Source organism: Salmo trutta, chromosome 30 (genome assembly GCF_901001165.1).
Source record: "Salmo trutta chromosome 30, fSalTru1.1, whole genome shotgun sequence".
Classification (NCBI taxonomy): domain Eukaryota; kingdom Metazoa; phylum Chordata; class Actinopteri; order Salmoniformes; family Salmonidae; genus Salmo; species Salmo trutta.
Genome location: NC_042986.1, coordinates 11,819,926 through 11,837,655, shown reverse-complemented (window position 1 = coordinate 11,837,655; position 17,730 = coordinate 11,819,926). Strand labels below are relative to the sequence as shown.

The following is a 17,730-nucleotide window of genomic DNA, read 5'->3' as shown; positions in this document are numbered from 1 at the left end:
AGAGAGAGAGAGAGACGGGTTTGGTGGGCTGCTGCCCAGAATAAGGCTCAGACTCGAGGAGGGCTGCTGCCTTGTCTGTCTGTGTGCCTCATTGTCTCCTACTCCACAACGGAACATTTTCTAGTTCCCTGTTCCCGCTACCAGAGATGAAGGAGAGTCTGAGGAGCAGAGTGGCAATAGAAATTTGTACTTTTCAATTCAGATTACATTCTTGCCTTCCCATTGTTATGGCTGGCAATGCAACATTCTTGGTCTTTAGATCAAATTCCATGCAAATATCACAGTAGCCACTAGCCAGTAAGCACAAACTATTTAACAATCCAAGCAACTTTTCTTCTAGAACGTATTTCAATATGAATAATGCAACCAAACCATATTACACTCTTGAATAATGCAACTGTCCACAAGCATGTGCAGACAATTAATGCTGCAATATGTACTTTTTTTGGGCGACCTGATGAAATTCACACAGAAATGTGAGCTATAGATCTGTCATTCTCATTGAAAGCAAGTCTAAGAATCTGTTTCATGTGCTTAACTATTATGATTCCCGTTGCTAAGTTATTTTTTTGTGTCTTACTTTCGGTTTTGTATACAAGCTTCAAATAGCTGAAAATACAATATTTTTGGTTATTGAAAAAATATTTCACAGCGTTTTAGATGGTACAATCATTCTCTTGCTTGTTTTGTCACATAAACTGAAATTAGGCTAACTAAAAAAATCAAGACTCTTTCTCAAACAAGAATACAGTGTGGTGTCTGCCACAGTCAGACTAACCATCCTGTACTGTAACAGACATATTTTAATGCTGTTCGGAAATAGGCTACTTCACAACCACTAGGTCTACATGCTGAGAGAGAGGCTTCTTAATGGTCCGTGTGTGTAATGACACAAAGCGATGTGCTGACAGCCTTTGTTGCCCAGCTCTGCTCCCTGTCTGAAGTGGCGTTTCCCCATGGGCTGTGGCCTAATTGCACGACCCCAACAGTGACTGGGGAGGGGGGTTAGCAGCACTAGCTGCATAATGCATAGCTTTTGACACCCAGCAGCTGCCTCAAATAATGATAGCCAATGATAAGGACCTCTGTTGCCTTGATTATACAGGAAGGATTCAGCATATTGAGATGAGATTTATGGATCGCTAACCAGTTAATATTAGAGGTTTGAGGTTATGTCAGAGCGTTGAAAGTTTTTTATTTTCTTGAATGTAAATTGCAGGGATGTTGCCATCTGCTGTGTTTCTTTGTTTTTCCTGCTCTCGCGCGCCCACGCACGCACACACACACACACACACACACACAGTCAGTGAAACTGGCCCTGGCTAATGAGGACAGCTTACTACACTAATTAGTCATCTGGTTGGTAATATGGAGCCGTTAAGCAATCTTGCCATTCGCCGAGATGTATGGGAAGATATTGTACTGTGTCCATGTTGAGATGAGAATATGACATATTTTCATTGTTCAGTTACAAGCTGTTGCCTGATGATTCATACTGTAATACGTCTGTAATAAAGTGGCATTTTGGCACACAACGTCCATTAATTCCTCACACATGTAATGTTAGATAGTGTGAGGGGCAACAGGATGGACACATTCTCCCATAGTCAGCACCACCACCATGCTCTGTGGGATTTCCAACATGACTTCACCACCATTATGACATAATACCAAGGTCATGTGGCTAGTGCTGTGAACTCTTGGTGTATGCTGGCAATGTTCCCAATCATTGTTTCTCGGTCAGTTCTGTGCTGTGTTCCACTCCAGCTGCCAATTAAACAGACTGTTGACAGGATGTTCAGGAGAGTGAGTGGGCAGCACATAGCTAGCCTGGTCCCAGATCTGTTTGTGCTGTTTTGTCAACTCTTAGGGTCATATTTCACACTGAACATTTTGACAATGCATGACCACAGGAGTTGGCAAGACAGCCCAAACAGATCTGGGACCAGGCTAAGCCTAACACATAGGATAGCAATTGGAGTAGCAACCAGATTCAGGCAGGCTTTTGAATCAATAAATATGCATGTCCTATTACCCCCCGAGCATTATAGTAAGTGGGTCCATTATGTATGCTTGAGTGTATGTCATCAGTTATTGTCAGATAATCCCATAAATCCCCGGTGTCCTGGTGTCCAGTGAAGAGGGCAGGGGACGGACTGTGCTGACCAGACCTGGACTGGACAGGTGGTTGGCTAGAGCACGTCAGAGTTGTTGTGATTTACAACCATTAGCTTAATCCATGCAGATCTGATCCGTCAATTACTCAACAGGAAGCAGACCACAGTGTCCCTGTGCAAGTTCATATGTGTTGCTGTATGTGCAACACGCTATCACAGCTTAGACACAAATGACTTATTTGAAATTCGTGACAGGCACACAAAAAAAGGTCAACTTTTTCGCGTGCGTTACAGGATTTTCATCACAACGCATTTCGTGTGTATTACACGAATTCCAGTTTGTTGTGGCTAACATTAGCTAGGTTAGCTAGGTGGCAAATGTTAGCTAGGCTCGGGGTTAAAGTTCGGGTTAAGGTTAGGTAACATGCTAGCTAAGTAGTTAAAGGGTTAAAGTTAGGGTTAAGAGTTAGGTTAAAGGGTTAAGGTTAGGGTTAAGGGAAGGGTTAGCTAACATGCTAAGTAGTTGCAAAGTAGCTAAAATGCTAAAGTTGTCCGTGATGAGATTCAAACACACAACCTTTGGGTTGCTAGACATTTGCATGATACACCCACCCATCCTCCCAGACCAAACTCCCTCATATCGTTTCTGTCTTAAGTAACATATTTTATCTGTGATTGAAATTCATTGTATACAAAAAGCGTGTACTGCGCAATTTTTTTCTGTGTGCCTGTCACAAATTTCCAATAAACAATCTATTTCACAATAATCTGTGATACTGGGTTGGTGGACAAGCTCCAATGGTAGCCGGAGGTGTCAAACTCTCAAGAGATAGCTTAAAGGTTGTAGAAACAATGAAAACTCTTACTATAATTTCAAATTGTCCTGCTGCTGATGCTGCTTAGTGACCAAAACATGGAGCCACAGGCTCCATCAATGATGTTGATGATGCTTCTCTGAAAGCAGGAAACTGACACACCTGCCTTGACCAATCACTTCTTTCTCAGGAAGGAAGGATCCCACAGGTCAGTGCTCTGACGACCTGCTAGTGCAACTAGCCCCTGACCCCATAGAATTGAATTAGTAGAATGGACATTCCCATTCAAGTTAATGTTTTGTGATGCACTGACTGGCAAACTCATTGAATGTAATTGCCATGGTCTGAGGGGCTTCTCCAGTTCTAGTCATTCCATTTCTATGCCCCAGCCCACCGCAGCCTCAACATCTCCCCTGGCCTTCTCCTGCCCTCCTGAGGCCTTAGCCAGAGGCTTATCACGGATGCCTACCAGCCACACGGCCACAAATCCCAGCAGATTCCCAGATAAGCCCTGGTGCTCTGGTGCTGTCCTCTCCGACAGGCACTCCCCAGTGTTTATTCCCCCTCAGTGAGACTGACAGCCCTGTGTTAGCAGTCAAATCCCTCAGGGACAAGAGAAGAATGGCTGATTATCCAAACAGTTCAGGTGGTCAGAAAATATGCTTGTAAAAGTAACAATAGAACAACAACTGAAGAAAGAAATGTGGTCTTTCACAATAAGTTAGACATGGAAAGGTTGGGGATTTTGTGGGTCTGAATGGATCTTTGGTTATTTTCTCTGAAATATCGTAGAGTACGTATCTGCCAAGTAGCAGTAATATACAGACATCTGCCTGAAAGCTGTCCCCAAGTTACAGCTTTGAAATATTAGCGGAAAAGGCTGACACAGGAAAGAAACTTTTTCAAGATCCAGCTCGGATAAGAGAATGAAACATGGTCTTTTCATAAGACCTTTTTCAATAAAAAAAGAATGTTGCTTAGGCCTTTGACATTTTGGTTGAGATTTTAAACCATATTTCAGTATAATAATAGTGTTTCACATATTATTGTAGCACTGCATCAATCATTAATTGTTAAAGTGTGGTACTGCAACTGCGTAGGTCATTTGCCCTATGAATCTGTCTGTCAGACATTTTCTCTGTCTTGAACAGCTGCTAAAATTAGATAATACAGATGTTTTGCCTATTTGTATGGCTTACAGTGCCCTCGGCTAGGTTAGAGTTGGCCATGATGCTACTTTCATTATTCAGGCATCACAAAATCTCCAAAAGCGTAACGGGCGACTTCACAATGTTTGAAAAAGCAATGAAGTAGCCCTTGTATAAAGCTTGAGCTCTATCTTTTGATCTCAGTCAAAGTGGTACATAATCTTTGACATAACATTTAGTTTTATGATATTATTGACAATTTAGTGCTGTCATTTGTTGTACTACAGTAAATCTTCATAAAAATATGTTCCCTCTCTGAACAGAGGCTTGTCTCTGCAGTCTTGGTGGTCATGTACTAGACCAGGAAGTCAAGACAGACATATTCTGAAAAGAGCGGGAAAGTAGCTTCTGTACCGTAGCTTCTCTCAACTTTTCCTTTCTCTCGGACTCGCTCAGTGGATCTGTGGAGACATACAGGATGGCTTTGTGTCCTTTGGCAGCTATTTAGCCCAGCCTCACCCAGCCAGGCCATCTCTTTGGTTGGTTTTTGTGAGGTCTGAGCCTTCTGTGTGATGGGGCTATCCCAGTCACCCAGCCAGTCCATTTGCATGGCAGTTCATGAGTTTGTGTGGTCTGAGCCCTCTGGCAGGCCAGGGGCAGCTGCTCTATCCCCATGGGTCAGGTCACCCTTTCAGGTTCACATCCGGGTCACAGCAACAGTTACCCTGTGACTAATTAGGCTGTTAGGTGCCAGAGATTTATTAGCTGTAGTTCCTCCAGATTATAGGAGGTAATTGATTGGTGTGTGATTAAAATGTATCGTTATTGATTCATGCTAAATGATACCTTGCTTTGTGCATTGATGGACTGCATGGGAAGGACAATGAGGAGCCTGGGGAGTTAGTGAGGCATTACCTGTCTGTGTTTCTTGAAGTACAACCCCATGCCAAGCAGTAAGATAGTTCATTTAGTATTCTCTTGTTGGCTCTGGGTGCCGAGACGATTGATTTGGAGACCTTTCGGCATTGAAGTCATGAAGAATTTGCTGTGGATGTCAACAGCATAGCCCTCCTCCACACACCTGCTGATTGATTCTAAGCTGAACAAAACTTGCAATTTATTATTCATGTAGGGCTTGGGTAAAGACTAAATGTCACTGTTGCATTTTCATAGATTTTCAAATTGATCTCAGTTGAGAGAGTCTTCTTACAGACGTATTTATGAACCTATAAATGCTCACTGTCTACTGACTAGCCATGTGCAAATTAACTGCTGAATTTGTTGGACTGTTTTGTAGAGTTTGAACAATAACCAGACAGCTTTGGCAGCAGTATGGCAGTAAGGCCAGGAACAGAACAGAGTTCTCACGGGCCAGAGGGGGCTTATTTGGTTTGAATGTCTCTGTGGAAGAATGTGTCTCTGTTCTCTGTTCTCTCTATGGGCATATTGAGAAGATGGGATGCATGTGGTCAGATTAAATGAGAATGTTCTCCTCAGTCCAGCTCAGCTCTGGAGCTGCCTGTGAAACATTGGTTGTTGTTGGACGCTGCTGAGAGCTAACGTCTCTCTTTCTCCCAGGGAGGAACAGAAAGTATTTGCACACCACGTGTTGTTCAACGCTCAGCAAGATACTTGGAGTTCCATGTGTTACTTTGTAACGGTTCTCTGACTAACGGCGTCCGGAGCACCTTGTTTTGGTTTAAAAAAGGAGGCGGTCCCAACCGATTCACAGCTTCTTATCCAATAGGACATTGCTAAATTGTTATAGGACAGTGCTTGCCAATACCATGGGTCCTCTCTGACACCCAATGAATGCACAATGAAGTTCAAAAGAAAACTACAAACTTTTAAGATATTTGACTTTCTTAGATTATTGCTTTTGCCAGTGTAAACACTAACTCATCATTTAGCTTCAAATGCAGCATATTTTCTGAGTGTGCTCAACCAGTCCTAGGTGGAGCCTTTTGTAAAGCTTTATGTGTTGGAGTCATTGGCATGGTTTGAGTTATGGGGCTTATAGGGAAGCGTCATAGATGAGATGATGGGTATGGGAGGTATCCTAATGCTGGGCTAATCTAGGATGCATGTGTATGGGCTGTCGTCCAGGGGAATGGTAGTCAGCAGTGAGGCAGCAGAGAGGCAGCAGTGAGGCAGCAATGAAAAGGGAGGAGGCGCAGAAAGCAGACGGTCAGAAGTTCATCCTCAGCAAGGCGGTTGGTTGGTCGTCTAGATCAGACACAGGCCATCCCATTGGAGGGGACGCCATGATATCTTCAGTAAAACCCTGTTGATTTTGGAGAGGTCAGTGTGCAGTCAGGCGAGGAAAACATTACCAGGAGCCAAAAAACGAGCCCCCAGTCTACACTCCTCATCCTCTTTCCTCCAGCCTGCCATCCCAATCCAGACAACATTCTGGATTAGCAACGTTGGGGAAAGAACTCGTCCTTAGCACACCAAACCACTTCTAATTCCAGTTCCAGAGAAGAGATGAGATATCACTGTTTAGAGATTCTCTGTCAGGCCAAAGTGAGCTCAGCTGGTCTTTGCATGCGAATAAGCCTCACGTCCCAGTGCGTGTCTATGGGGAATCCATGTGGGGGAAAATACAGCACATGCTGTGTTGTTTTCACATATATTCACACGCAACACTCAGGTTTGGTGGACAGTAGACTGACTGCTTGCTGTCTCCAATCTGTCAGTCTCAATAGGTGTGCCAACGTCCAAATCCTGCACAGGCATTTGTGCTAGCTAGGCACAGTGGCCATAGATTGACGGCTGGGCATAGCATGGCAACTTTTGTGGCACGTCTGGCCTAGTGTCCTCCCTCCCCTCTGCAGTGGAAGACAGGCAGACCAGACGTGGTTGGTAGAGAATGCCTGTGCGGCTTGTCTCCCGGCCAGGAAGTTAGCTGGTCTATTAGATGATGGCGCTGCCCAGATGAATCCAACGACTCAGTGCCAATTTTATAATGTGGGACGGAATGTACTGTTTATGTGGGCTCAAAATGAGCATAATTTCTCACTCTTATGCAATCTGCTCTCATATGATGCAGTCTGACAAAGAGATCTAAATGTTGTTTATTGCAGTGTTGTAGTGTTTTTTTAAACACATAGTTCATACCCTTGACCGACAGTAACCTTTTCTCTCTGTGTCTCACAACTAAGGAGAGAGGGGTAAATGGGGCGTGTGTTCCGGAATGGTTGAAACCGTTACAGATTCCCAAGCAGGCCTGCATTCAGGGGCCCAATCCCCTGAATCCCTAGGCCCCTGTGTGTGTGTGTGTGTGTGTGTGTGTGTGTGTGTGTGTGTGTGTGTGTGTGTGTGTGTGTGTGTGTGTGTGTGTGTGTGTGTGTGTGTGTGTGTGTGTGTGTGTGTGTGTGTGTGTGTGTGTGTGTGTGTGTGTGTGTGTGTGTGTGCGTGTGTCGCGTGTGTGCGTGTGTCGCTTGTGTGCGTGGGAATGAGTAGGGTCAGGTAGCAGAGAAGGCTGTCATTGTCACTTTAGTCAGAGCTGCTCTCCTCTGAATGAGAGCCCTGGGGAGGCTGGCTGAAGGTTGTCATGTAGACAGCATGGCAGGAAGTAAAGGAATAACCTAGATCCTTTTGTCATATTTAGTTGTAGGCCTATTGCTCTTTCCTCAGCCAATGGTATTGCGTTCTTTTCTTCTCTTGATATAGTCATTCTATTTCAAGCAGTCATTTTCTGTTCATCTTTCCCGCGTTTGCCAGACGAGGTTTTGCTAAGCAGTGGAACAACTTGATGTCCAACCCAGCAATGTTTCTTGCGTCCAACCTTAGAGTGGTGTAATGGAGGACCCTGGTGGTCCTTGGGTTCTCTCCATTCAAAATACTCAATGGGTGGGCTGAGTAAGAACTGTGAGGGACGTGTGTGTGTGTGTGTGTGTGTGTGTGTGTGTGTGTGTGTGTGTGTGTGTGTGTGTGTGTGTGTGTGTGTGTGTGTGTGTGTGTGTGTGTGTGCAAATGTCTCGACTCTACGATGATTGCCCTGGAAACAGAGTTCGGTACATTGTTGCCACTCAGCTGTTGGCTTGGGGAAAACATGGGGGGGAAACGAGGCGAGAAGAAACTGTTCTAGATGCAGGTGGAGGGATTCTACGTTGTGCTGTGTCCTGTACGTAGACCTTCAGCAGTGTGACATGGTGGGGACACACACATGGTTGAGACGAACACCTTAGACACCATGAGCCATTGGAACCATGTGACGAAAATGCGGTCAAGGCTACATGCGGTCGAATCAATGCCTCGAATGACAGTAGCATGCTCTGTCACCCAGTACGGCGTAATCAAAGCATAGAGTCATTCTCGCTTTGCAGATGTGTCAGGTCTACGAGGCCATTAGTGCAGAAGTGTGTGTTCAGGACCGTCTGAGGGTAACGCAGCAGCACCGTGATGTAGTCTAGTGCACTGAAGTGAGCAATGTTTTACAGTGGGTTTTTAGTGCAGCACTCTCACAAAAGAAAGCAGTTGCAGCCAGAGGTAGAAATATAAGCCTTCAAGAGGAAAGAACACGAGTTAAATGAGAGCTCGGTAACTTGAGGGTTTGTAACATTGAAGTAACATGCTGAAGATACTATAGCTACTGCGCGTGTTGGGGTAGTAAAGATATTTTGTTGGCATTCGAGGCAACTATTTTGTTCTGCTCTGAAAATAGGTTAGGATGGATTTGTTTAAGAATGGCATAGTTGACATAGTTGGGGGCATCTGTCGGACCCTGCATCACACAGTGGCTGAGCAGAGGTCTGGGCAGGGCATGGGGTGATGAGGTATAAGGAGACAAGCAGCTAGCTTAGAATAACCCTGGATACAATTTAAGCCCGAAGGGAAGGGAGTACAGGCAATACGCTCAGGGACAGAGACACATCCCCCCATCAACCACCCATTCAGCCATGCACAAGGGTCTCAATCAGAGCTCTAATGCAATCAATATTCCAACAAAATGCTGCCGACCCCCAGAGAGGAAGTGCCTTTGACACAATAGGGCCCTCAGACAGACCAGGGACCCGCCTTCCCCAGACCCTCTCCCACCCCCCTTTCCCCCCAAATAGCCCACTTTCCTCCCCACTAACTGACTCGAAACACCCTCTCTGTTACCCTGTCAGATAATGTCCCCCTAATGTCCCCTTTTTCTACATGATGATGTTTAGAGCTACCGAAGGTGAAATATTGATGATGGCTTATTGGCTGCATACAAGTGTACTCACGATTGATCAAACAGTCCAGTTAGTGATTACAAAGGATCACTTGAAGCTACTGTTCTGTTCAGTTTCACAGCTGTTCTCTCTCATTTGTATGCTGGGCTGTCTGAGGGTGTTCATTGGTTGATTGGGTCCCCCATTGGGGGGGCGGGTTTGGCTTCCAGTAGTTTGGTGCGTCTCAGCTGGCGTTTGGTTTGGTTGTGGCTCAGGTGTCCAGTCAGTGTTCAGGGGTCAGTACCTCAGTTCTTGGTCCTGTCTCTGGCTCGTTCCTCTCCTCAGCAGACCCTCTGCTCATTACACACACAGGGCAGGCCAGGCCACCAGCCATCAGTCAGCTCTGCACCAGGCAATGCTGGGTGGTGCTGCCTCTCCCAACCCTCAACTCTCAGGGGCCTCTGGCTCAGCGGTCTGTCCTCTCTTCTCCTCCATCAAGTCCATAGCAGTCTGGCCCTGCCTGCTTACTAATGACCATGACAGAGCTGCAGACTACATTTGGAAGTTTGGCTGTGTATGGGTGTTCTTACGCATATAGGCTTAATGCAAATGTTCAGCACCACAATACAACTCCTGCCAAGAACCTCAACTCTCTCCAGGGTAGCTGCCGTGTGAATCCAGTTGGAATGAGAAGTGGCCCATGAAAGAAGTAAGGGAAAACAAAAGGCGTTTTGTGTTTGGAGTCGTTAGTTTGGCGTAGTAAACATCACCTCAGCCCTTCCCTTCCTTTACCCTGGGGAAGCTCAGTCAGCATGTCAGTGGCCAACAGCAGCCAGAGAAGCGCTTATTCAGCACAATAGTACTGTTTATTATTTTTCAACTACACACACACACACACACACACACACACACACACGTGCGCACGCACACACTGCTCCAGATCTGCAATGTTCCATGTCAGAAAAAAAACACTCCCAGATTCTGCCTGCTAGGCCAAGCTAGTACCTCCAGCACTACAGCATCAAGCTGCCCAAAACTGTTAGTGGCTGCTACTGCACTCTTTCGTGTGAGTTTGTTCATATTTCATCAGAAATCAGGACACGCCATTAAAGTGTCCAGTCAAAGAGGTCAATGAGGTGGCCATATCACTTCTTTGTGGCATGGAGTAAAGGAACTAAAGACATGTTTATTGATATCGAGTGACAGTAAAGGTCTGTTGATAACTTATTAACAGCAGTGGTCCATTGATTGGGCTACACAGGCTGTGGTCAAGGCTGTTGTGTCATATACCCTATCCACTCCCTGTGGTGTGACTGTGTGTAGAGTAGGGGTCGACTGACGGACTTCCACAATGGGATCCACCGCAGCCCACTTCGGGAGGGTGGTTACCATGGCAACAGGCTTAGGGGGTGCCGTGTGCATCCATTATGGAAGTCACGTGTAGTGAGACGGGGCGATGGGGGTGAGAGCCTGGGGGCATGGGGGAGCAGCTGTCCCCCAAGCCAGCCCCCGACCACAAGGGAGAAACATCTGGAAGGCTAACAGCTGCAGGGGGTCCAATCCATGTTAGCTCCACTAGGCTTCTGTAGAGGAGAGATGTGCTGCCTGCAGGGGGACCATGCTCTAATACTGTACAATTGACAGGAGAGGCTAGCTCCCGCCCTCTATACAGGAGTTTTTAAACTAAAGCCCTTTCCTATCTAGCTTGTCTATGCTTCACTGTAGTCCTTTATTGCCAATACCAATTGTTAATCAATAGCAACACTATTGATTAGATACTGTAAGGAACTAGGAAGAGTGTTTACCATTCTTCTGTGCTCACAGTCACAAGAAGAACAATTCCTTTTGGAAGTTACATTGCAGAGAGAATAAACTTCCATTATAATTGGGTCACCATTTCAGCATCACGCATTGCAGACACATGGGAGGGTAAAAGAAACATGACATTTCAAGAACACTCACTGTCATGCTGCCTCTGAGGCACGAGCAAAAACATAGCTGTACAAAAGCAGAGCTTATCATATTAACAGTGTAACGGCTGTTGTAGAAAGGGGACCAAAGCGCAGCGTGTTGAGTGCTCATAAAGAATTTATTATTTTAACACAGAACACTACAGAAAATAACAAAAGCGAAAATGATCAGCTCACAGTACTGTCAGGTACATAGACTAAACAGAAACAACTGCCCACAAACACAGGTGGGGGGGAAAAAACTACTTAAATATGATCTCCAATTAGAGACAACGAGGACCAGCTGCCTCTAATTGGAGATCATCCCAAAAAACAACAACATAGAAATAGAAAACTAGAACTGAACATAGAAATAGAAAACATAGAAAAACACAAAAACACCCCCTGTCACGCCCTGACCTACTCTACCATAGAAAATAACATCTTACTATGGTCAGGACGTGACAAACAGGGCTGTTTAAAACTGGCATCAGCTATTAAACAAAGCATGAGTTGTTCGCAGTAGGATTACTGGTGGGTGCGGTCAGTAGGCCTAAAGGTCCCAAAGGGGAATCGGGTAAGGTCATAAAAAGGTAAATCAGTTTAGGTTATAAAAAAGTGAATCAGTTTAGGTTATAAAAAAGTGAATCAGTTTAGGTTATAAAAAGGGGAATCAGTTTAGGTTATAAAAAGGTGAATCAGTTTAGGTTATAAAAAGGTGAATCAGTTTAGGTTATAAAAAGGTGAATCAGTTTAGGTTATAAAAAGGGGAATCAGTTTAGGTTATAAAATGGGGAATCAGTTTAGGTTATAAAAATGGGAATCAGTTTAAGTCATAAAAAGGGGAATCAGTTTAGGTTATAAAAAGGGGAATCAGTTGAGGTTATACAAAGGGGAATCAGTTGAGGTCATAAAAAGGGGAATCAGTTGAGGTCATAAAAAGGGGAATCAGTTTAGGTCATAAAAAGGGGAATCAGTTTAGGTCATAAAAATGGGAATCAGTTGAGGTTATAAAAAGGAGAATCAGTTTAGGTTCTAAAACATAGAGCCATATGTTTGGTATTGATTAGGCAGTAGTGTGGTTGGAATCCAAATCTAAGTATGACCTTCCGATATTCCCTGTTCGTAGTATTCAGGCATGCTCCAGTTGACTGACAGTAGTAAGAGTAAAGACTGTGGCAGAGCGGAAGACAAGAGCACGTGGCGTCCTTCCTCCCCTGAGCCTTGAGCCCTGCATACTGCGGCCTGAGCCAGCCAACCAGCCTAATCTACAGTACCCATGGCCAGAGGGATGGAGAGAGCAAAGGGAAGGAGAGGGAAAGGGAGCGAGTAGGAGAGGGTGAGAGAGAAGAAGGGAAGAGGAGAGAGGGGGGAGGATTGGGAGAAGGGGGAGAGAAAAGGAGAGAGGAGAGAGAGAAAGAAAGAGAGAGAGAGCACTGTTGTGCGCTGCGGCCTCTATCGCCTCTCGTTGCATGATAAAACATTTGAGAGATTTGCTGCTGCTTTCTGCTAATATGGAGCTGTACAGTCACCCTCCAAAAATATTGGCACCCTTGATAAATAAATCAGCAAAAAAGACTGTATAAAATAAATCATACAAATACTGAGCTATATTGTATGCTCAATAAAATGGGAAAATGATATACTTTTAAACTAATACAATTGCTCAGAGGAAGAGATGTTGTTTAACAAGTAATAAAAAAAATCTAAAACATGATAGTTGTCAAAGGTATTGGCACCCCTAAAGATTCTTACAAATTAAATCAAACATAATGTAATCTGCATTAGCATTCTACTGTTTAGAGTGAATCTCATCTTTCTCTGGTACTTTTGCATGCTTTTTAGCTAGTACTGTAGTTCTGAAAGTAGCGCTCACGAGCCAAAAGTGGTCACCCGAAAATTGCTTGCTACGTCACGTATGTGTAGATACAGTATGTTTACCACATCATTGCTCTCTCTCTGTCTCTGTCTCTGTCTCCTCTGTCTCTGTCTCTCTCTCTCTCTCTCTCACTCTCTCTCTCACTCTCTCTCTCTCTCTCTCTCTCTCTCTCTCTCTCTCTCTCTCTCTCTCTCTCTCTCTCTCTCTCTCTCTCTCTCTCTCGCTCTCTCTCTCTCTCTGCTGTGTGTGCATCTATTTGCTGTCACTCAAATGGCTAGGAGCTAAAGTTTATTGGCTGGAACTTGAATTGCTAGGGGGCTGGCGGCCCTTGTAGGGGCTGTGTCCAGGCACTCCGATTCACATCCGTTGTTGTATCATCTTTATCAAGGGTGCCGATTCCTTTTGGAGGTGACTGTATGAGCTAAGAGGCAAGAAGAATCGATGATGTGTTTTCTAGTTTACACTGACTGACTCAAGTCAAGTGTGACCTTCCCGGTCCCACAGGGTAGTGAGAAAGTACGGGGGGATGTTTGGAAGGTATGGCTAGAGATGGATCTGTACCTGTTTCACTGAGTTGTTCTAATTATGTTACAGCCCCTTCACCTTCATATCCCTACATCACGTCACCCTTTCATATGGTCTTGAAGCCATCTCACCCTTTCATATGGTCTCCAAGCAATCTGAGGAAGCCGCCACCGCGCACACCCACAGCTGAGGCTTGTGTAAACAGTGGTGTGGGCTAGTGGCTCGGGCAGCGACAGCGGTGGGCCACTGTGTAACCCACTACCTAAGAGCAGGGTAGAGGTAGAGGTCCAATATGCTTTGGGGTGGGGTGACTAGAGGAAGAGTTTTTCGGGGTGTGACTGTACCACAGCTCTGATGAACATCTTGTCACTCTGTTATGTCTGAGCTCAATTGTTTCCAGCCAGCGTCTCGCTCTGTCACTTAACTTGTTAACACTTCCCCAGAGAACTCCCAAACTGGGCCTGTTTCAGCTTGAACATGTCTGTGTTCAGATCCAAGAACATCACTGTCAGTCTAAGATTAATGTTACTTTCCCTTCTCTTTCCAAGGACATGGTAAATGTGTGGTACAGTCACGGTGTATGGAGCGAAAAAATCACTATGATAAATGCAATATAACTCTTCTCTGTACTGATAAAACCGTTTTTTCTTTATCTTGCAGGGCGAACATTAATGAAGTGGAGACGGAGGTGGTAGAGATTGAAGTGAAACTAGACAAGGTAAGAAACCTTTGTTTTAATAACCCTTTATTCTCCTCAGGAAGCCTTTTCAACTAGCCTCTATATCCTATTATCCCTGTAATATAACACATATTATAAACTGGGTCATTTGGGTCCCTGATGCTCATTGGCTGAAATGGCATTTCAGCCGTGTGTATATCACACAATACCCCTGGTATGACCCAGAAGAACTTGTTTACTGTTCTATTTATGTTGTTAACCAGTTTATAAGAGCAATAAGGCACCTCAGGGGTTTGTGGTATATGGCCAATATACCACGGCTAAGGGCTGTGTCCAGGCACTCCGATTCGTGTCGTGCATAAGAACAGCCCTTGGCCATATACCGCACCCCCTAGGGCCTTATTGCTTAACTAAACCACTGTTGTCCTTCTAACTGTTGGCTTCAAGTGCTCAATGGTTTTATTTTGATAGAAAGCATGTGATATATCCATTACAGCATATTTAGGAGTTCATTTTGAGCTTACTGTACATCCCATCTACTACTACACCGATAATGGAATGTGTTCCAGGCGTATACACTGAGTATGCAAAACATTGCTTTTTCCATAACATAGACTGACCAGGCAAATCCAGGTGAAAGCGATGATGCCTGATTGATGTCACTTGTTGAATCCACTTCAATCAGTGTAGACGAAGGGGAGGGGACATGTTAAAGAAGGATTTGTAAGCCTTGAGACAATTGAGACATGGATTGTGTATGTGTGCCCATTCACAGGGTGAATAGGCAAGACAAAAGACTTAAGTGCCTTTGAACGGGGTATGGTAGTAGATGCCAGGTGAAGAGGTTTGTGTCAAGAACTGCAACGCTACTGGGTTTTTCATGTTCAACAGCTTCCCGTGTGTATCGAGAATGGTCCACCATCCAGCCAATTTGACAACTGTGGGAAGCATTGGCGTCAACATGGGCAAGCATCCCTTTGGAATGCTTTCGACACCGTGTAGAGTCCATGCCCCGACCAATTGAGGCTGTTCTGAGGGCAAAACGGGGGGTGCAACTCAATAGTAGCATACTAATGTTTGGTATAGTTAGTGTACCGTACTGTATAGTGCAGGATTAAAGGATGATGGTGATAGCAGCTACCAATTTAAACCAGTTAACCAGCTACACTGGAGTGCCCCGCTTACACACACACACACACACACACACACACACACACGCACACACTGATTAACAAAGTGGCATGCAGCCCTCCTATCTAGACAACCTGAGTAGGACAAGTAGGCTAGTTGGGGAGTTCTACTACTGTACATTTACACCCATCAGTATAACACTGTATGCTTGTAATGGGATGGCCTGACTTAAACCACTGAGTACTGGGGCGATTAAAAAGGAAAGCATAATCTCACACAGTCGACTTGCTTAATGTTTCAGCAGCTCCGGTTTGTGTGGGCTAAACGTGACGTGGCAGGGCAGGGGGGATAGGGAAGAGGACTGACAACATTAGAATGCATTAGACTGGCTTTCAAAGCATTGGGTTACCCTCTAACGAGGAAGCCTGATGCTTTGTGGTAATGCTCATGATGTCACCAGTCCATCTGTTCCATTTGACCTTGAATTATGTGAGTTATGTGTCTGTGGAGGATAGTCTGCTGCTTCGCTCTTCCTTCACTATCATCACTGTTGGCATGAGCAATGACTGTGGAAAGTGCAGAATGTCTCAGTTTGACATTATGTGAGGGTATCCTGCTATTTGGCTCTTCAGATGGCATGATTTGAGTGTTAATATACTGTACGTACTGTACAAATAATGGAAACACTTGAGTCAAAAAATAAGACTTTGGTCGGTAGGTAGCCTAGTGGTTAAGAGTGTTGGGCCAGTAACCAAAAGGTCGCTGGTTTGAATATATGAGCCGACAAGGTAAAAAATCTGTCAATGTGCCCTTGAGCAAGGAACTTAACCTTAATTGCTCCTGTAAGTTTCTCTGGATAGGAGCCTCTGCTAAATGACTAAAATGTAAATGAGGGATACAAAGTATAGTGAAAGCAGGTGCTGCCACACAGGTATGGTTCCTGAGTTAATTAAGCAATTAAGATCCCATCATGCATAGGGTCATGTATAAAAATGCTGGGCAGGCCATTATTTTGGCTACCATTTCTATGCCACCATAGGAGGACAATGCCCCCCATCCTCAGGGCACGAGTGGTCACTGAATGGTTTGATGAGCATGAAAACGATGTAAACCATATGCCATGGCCGTCTCAGTCACCAGATCTCGACCCAATCAGGCACTTATGTGAGATTCTGGACCGGCGCCTGAGACAGTGTTTTCCACCACCATCAACAAAACACCAAATTATGGAATTTCTCCTGGAAGAATGGTGTCACATCCCTCCAATAGAGTTCCAGACACTTGTAGAATTTCTGCCAAGATGCCTTGAAGCTGTTCTGGCTCGTGGTGTCCCAACGCCCTATTAAGACACTTTATCTAGGTGTTTTTTTATTTAGGTTGTTACCTGTACTTAGCTTACATCTTTTGGTATTAATTGTTGAATAATAAACATATGTGACACCATGTATCAAGTGTTACCAAGGGTTTTCCAGGTTACTCATACTGTTTGGGTTTGAATTTGACTCACCCATGTTAACTCTCACCAGAAGCCCAAATCCAGTAGCGTACTATCACAATACACAGAAGGGCATTACTCTACCCGAACATGAACCCAGTGTCAAACCACTAATCCTGGCTCTGCCGCCTTTTCTTATCCCTCAATAGGGAAACAGGTGGGACTCTCCTCTCAACAGAAAACACTGGCAGCCCATTCCTAGTTCTCTCCCTAGGAATTAGCGTGAGAGGATATGGTCGGCCGGCCCCGAGTTGTGTCCGGCTAGGGGCTGTGAGGAAATGGCCGTTTGCTTGAGAAGGAAATGTAGAAAGAAACTACACACATTGTAGTGAACCATAAATCAGACTACGTGGCAGAAGTTCAGCTGTCAGAAGGTAAACATTGTGACAGGCCTTTGGTGACTTCTTAGGGTCAAGTCTTCTTCCACCTCTCGTTTAGATTCCTATGGATTTAGAAATGTGACTTGTCATCTTGCTCTGTATTTCTCAGTGTGTGGATTGGAAGAGCTCTTTCGGCAGTTAGATTCTGTCCTATCCAAAATGTCCATGTTGCAACCCTAGAGTAGATAAATCAGTTTATAGATGAGTCTTTGTGGTTGTAACCAAAAAGTCTTTACACTGAAATCCACACTGTTAATTCCCCAGTCCTGGACCGCATTTCCCCCCTCATTAGTGGCATGTGCGTTAGTTCCATGCTTATGTCATGGGGTAACATAACAAGCCACATGAGAATGTGCTCCACCACACCACACATTACTATGGGTGATAATTGAGGGGCTAAAACTAACATGCAACTGTAGGACACGTGTAATCGGCAAGTGTGGCGAGCATGTGTTTAAATGTACA

At 44.8% G+C, this 17,730-nt stretch overlaps 1 protein-coding gene across 2 annotated transcripts in view; it reads left to right on the top strand.

Annotated features, from left to right (window-relative positions):
* Nucleotides 1-17,730, top strand: part of acap3a (ArfGAP with coiled-coil, ankyrin repeat and PH domains 3a) — a 78,858-nt gene that overhangs the window by 27,476 nt on the left and 33,652 nt on the right. For both annotated transcript variants that reach the window (XM_029722756.1, XM_029722757.1), the window contains exon 2: nt 14,241-14,298. In XM_029722756.1, coding sequence (XP_029578616.1) covers nt 14,241-14,298 — 58 coding nt within the window. The remainder of the gene's footprint in view (nt 1-14,240; nt 14,299-17,730) is intronic.